Genomic DNA, 3558 nt, shown 5'->3' on the forward strand with positions numbered 1-3558 from the left:
CTACCATGGCTCTCTGATATGTTGCTCCCGTGTTCTTCAATCCGAATGGCATCACCTTATAGCAAAATGTTCCCGATAAAGTAATGAACGTACTCTTTCCCATATCTTCCAGATGCATCTTTATCTGATTATATCCTGAGAACCCATCCATAAAAGAAAACAGCGAAAATCCTACCGTATTATCCACCAGAGTATCAATATGTGGCAATGGGAAGTTGTCCTTTGGGCTTGCTTTGTTCAAATCCCTGTAATCTACGCACATTCGTACTTTTTCATCTTTTTTAGGGACTGGGACGATATTGGCTACCCACTCAGAATATTTGACCTCCTGTAAAAAACCAGCATCAAACTGTTTCTTAACTTCCTCTTTTATTTTGAGCACAATATCAGGCCTCATTCTTCTGAGCTTCTGTTGAACTGGTTTGCAATCCTCTTTTATAGGTAGGCGATGCACTCCAATGTCAGCACTCAATCCAGGCATATCCTGGTATGACCATGCGAAGACATATTTGAATTCTTGGAGTAATTCAATGAGGTCTCGTCTTATCTTTGCAAGAATTTCAGTTCCAATTTTCACCTCCTTCCCTTCTTCCAAGCTCACCACTTCTACTGACTCTTTGTGAGGTAGGATTTGCTTTTCCTCTTGTTCCACCATCCTCAACAAGTCCAAAGATAAACTACCCTCTTCATCACCTTCAAAGTTGCGCGATCCCTCTACACACACGTTTCGTTCAAAAGGGCACTCTGAGCTCGTAGCAGTGTCATTCACGTCATTGATACACAGAGACCTATTATGGTTACCAAAGAATGTATGAATTTATGTACAGTTATTTATGTAATGAAAGAATATATTTAGAATATTTCCTCAAAACAATTGCGAAGATGTATTTTATTAAAATAATGATTTTTAAACATAAGCCTATTTCACAAAAGAATTATTGTTATTTCTAGGCTAAAACAACAAGTTTGTTCTGAATATTACTCTGAGACAGTTCTAAAGACTTTAGGTATTTCTTTCGCAGTCCAATTGTCTAGAACACTCCCAGGCTCATAAGGACAAATGTCTAGCCAACTTCTCTCTCCATTCCCAAACTCATGAATGGCATTAATGTGCATATTTCCCAATGTATCCTCGATGCTTTCCTCAACTGATTTCTTTCTCTCCTGATAAATAACTCATCTAGATACGAAAGTTTTGGATATGTTGGGAATTATCATTGGCTCCCACTTAGCTTCTTCCCTATTTAAACGCGCCATTCTTCTTTCCTGCCTTTTCTCTATCTCTTTCCTTCTTTGTCCTCTATCTGGCTTGTATCCTAAGCCAAAATTATCTTACTTTTCTTTCAACATTGGAACCTCAGTTCTCCCTTGAAGATATCTCCCTAGCCCTCTTCCGGGTAAAGCTCCTTTTCCCACTAACAACTATAAACCCATATCTGTAGTTTTGGATAATTTTGGCACCAAAATTTTGCTCCCTTCAGGAACAAATGCCGCATTTACAAACTCCAAAGATCGAAATGAGCACTCTATTGACTCGTCATTGGTTTCTACGTATGGCGTTTCATTGGATACAACTGCTATTATATCCTCTTCGACTTTTATTGTCACTAGCCGACCATCTGACACTATCTTCAACATCTGATGCAATGAAGACGGTACTGCCCCTGCCGAATGTATCCATGGCCTTCTTAATAAACAATTATAGGAAGGTTTAATGTCCATCACAATAAAATCTACCTCATAGACGGTTGGGCCAATCAGTAGGGGTATCTCAATTCTTCCCATAACATTCCTTTCTGTACCGTCAAATGCCCTCACTACATTTTGACACGTTTTCATGTGCGAACTGTCTATGGGTAGCCTATTAAGTGTGAATAATGGTAGTACGTTCAAAGCTGATCCATTGTCAATCAATACTCCTGGCAAAATATGCCCCTTGCATCGTGCAGTAATATGCAAAGCTTTGGTAGATCCCATGCCCCTAGAAGGTATCTCGTCATCATTGAAAAATATGAAATTATCAGCACTAATATTATTGACCAACCAATCTAGCTTGCTGACAGAAATATCTTTGGACACATAGGTCTCATTTAGCATCTTCATCAATGCATTTCGATGTACTTCTGAATTCAAGAGTAAGGACAGTACAGATATGCGAGCCGGTTGTTTATGCAACTGCTCAACGGCATTATCCTCACTATGCTTTAAAAATTTGAGGAATTCCACAGCTTCTTCCTCCTTCACTGGCTCAGCTATTTTCCTTTTTTGCTCCTCTATTATGGCTTCTTTCATAAATTCTGGATTGGCCCTCACACACTGGCTCTTTGCAGTCTCTTTTCCTGGGACAGTTGTATTGCACTCGTAGCTCCATGGAACCTTCTTGTTGTCTTGGTAAGGAAAGGTTGCAGGTTTCTTTATTATGACCCTTGGAATTGCTGGTGTTCTCACCTCATCCTTCTTGGGTCGCGAGATAATGACCATAGGCTGCACTACTCTTGGAACCTTCGAAGCCTCTGATGTACAAATGCTCCCCTCCTCCTTAACTTCTTCATAAAATTCCATCTCCTTATTATCCATCAGGTCTTGAACCAAGGCTCTGAAATCTGCGCATTCCTGGATTTCATGTCCCTCCTCGTGATGGAACTCACAGTAATTTTCCACCCTTTCGAAGCTTCTCTCTGAACTCGGGACGATCAATCCCCTTCTTACCATATTTTTCCAGACCCACCTTAAAGGAATTTTCACCTCTGATATGTCTTCCTTGATCTTTCTACCCATGCTCCCACCTACCATGTTCACTCCTTTATGATCAGGTAACGGATTTTCTGTATTGGGTGAATCGTCCAATTTAACCACGCCCAAGCTTATAAGTTTTTCTACCAACTTTTTGAACGTCGTACAATGTTCTATAGAATGCCCCTCAATTCCCGCGTGATAGTCACACCGTGCATTTGCATCGTACCACTTGGGGTATGGAGGCTGCATAGGTTTCAAGTGGAAAGGGGCAACTACGTGTGCATTGAATAGATTCTGGTATAGCTCCCTATACGTCATTGGAATTTGCGTAAATTGAATTTTCTCTATATTTTGTCTTGTATCAGATCTCTGCTTTGATGATCCTTGCTGATTAACAGCCACTTTTCCCGGCTGATTCACTGTAACTGTCTTTGAATATGAACTTGTGTTGTTGACCTCATTCTCTTTCTTCTTTGAGGCCGCCCTTCTGCTACTTTCTCCAGCATCTATTTTCCCTCTTCTGATAGCATTTTCTATCATTTCACCATTCATAACTATGTCGGAAAAACTTTAGTAGCGCTTCCTAACATATGTGTAATAAATGGTGCCTTCAATGTGTTGACGAAAAGCATTGTCATCTCTCTTTCTAGAAGAGATGGCTAAACTTGGACAGCAACCTCCCTCCATCTCTGTGCGTACTGCCTGAAACTTTCACCAGGCTTTTTCTCCATGTTCTGCAGAGTAATTCTATCAGGTACCATATCAGTCACATGGCTGTACTATTTTAAGAATGCATGTGCTAGATCTCTCCATGAATTAATC

General features: G+C 40.3%; 1 protein-coding gene across 1 annotated transcript; it reads right to left on the bottom strand.

The window, feature by feature from the left end:
* Window positions 1-1422: 1422 nt before the first annotated feature.
* On the bottom strand, window positions 1423-3288 carry LOC107963025 (uncharacterized). Its single transcript, XM_016899625.1, has one exon. The coding sequence runs from the start codon at window positions 3286-3288 to the stop codon at window positions 1423-1425; it is 1866 nt and encodes a 621-aa protein (XP_016755114.1).
* Window positions 3289-3558: the final 270 nt, after the last annotated feature.

The sequence above is a fragment of the Gossypium hirsutum genome, chromosome D06 (assembly GCF_007990345.1).
Source record: "Gossypium hirsutum isolate 1008001.06 chromosome D06, Gossypium_hirsutum_v2.1, whole genome shotgun sequence".
Classification (NCBI taxonomy): domain Eukaryota; kingdom Viridiplantae; phylum Streptophyta; class Magnoliopsida; order Malvales; family Malvaceae; genus Gossypium; species Gossypium hirsutum.

Excerpts from the sequence above, each read along its gene's own strand:
- LOC107963025 (XM_016899625.1), bottom strand. The coding sequence starts at position 3,288 with ATGAATGGTGAAATGATAGAAAATGCTATCAGAAGAGGGAAAATAGAT.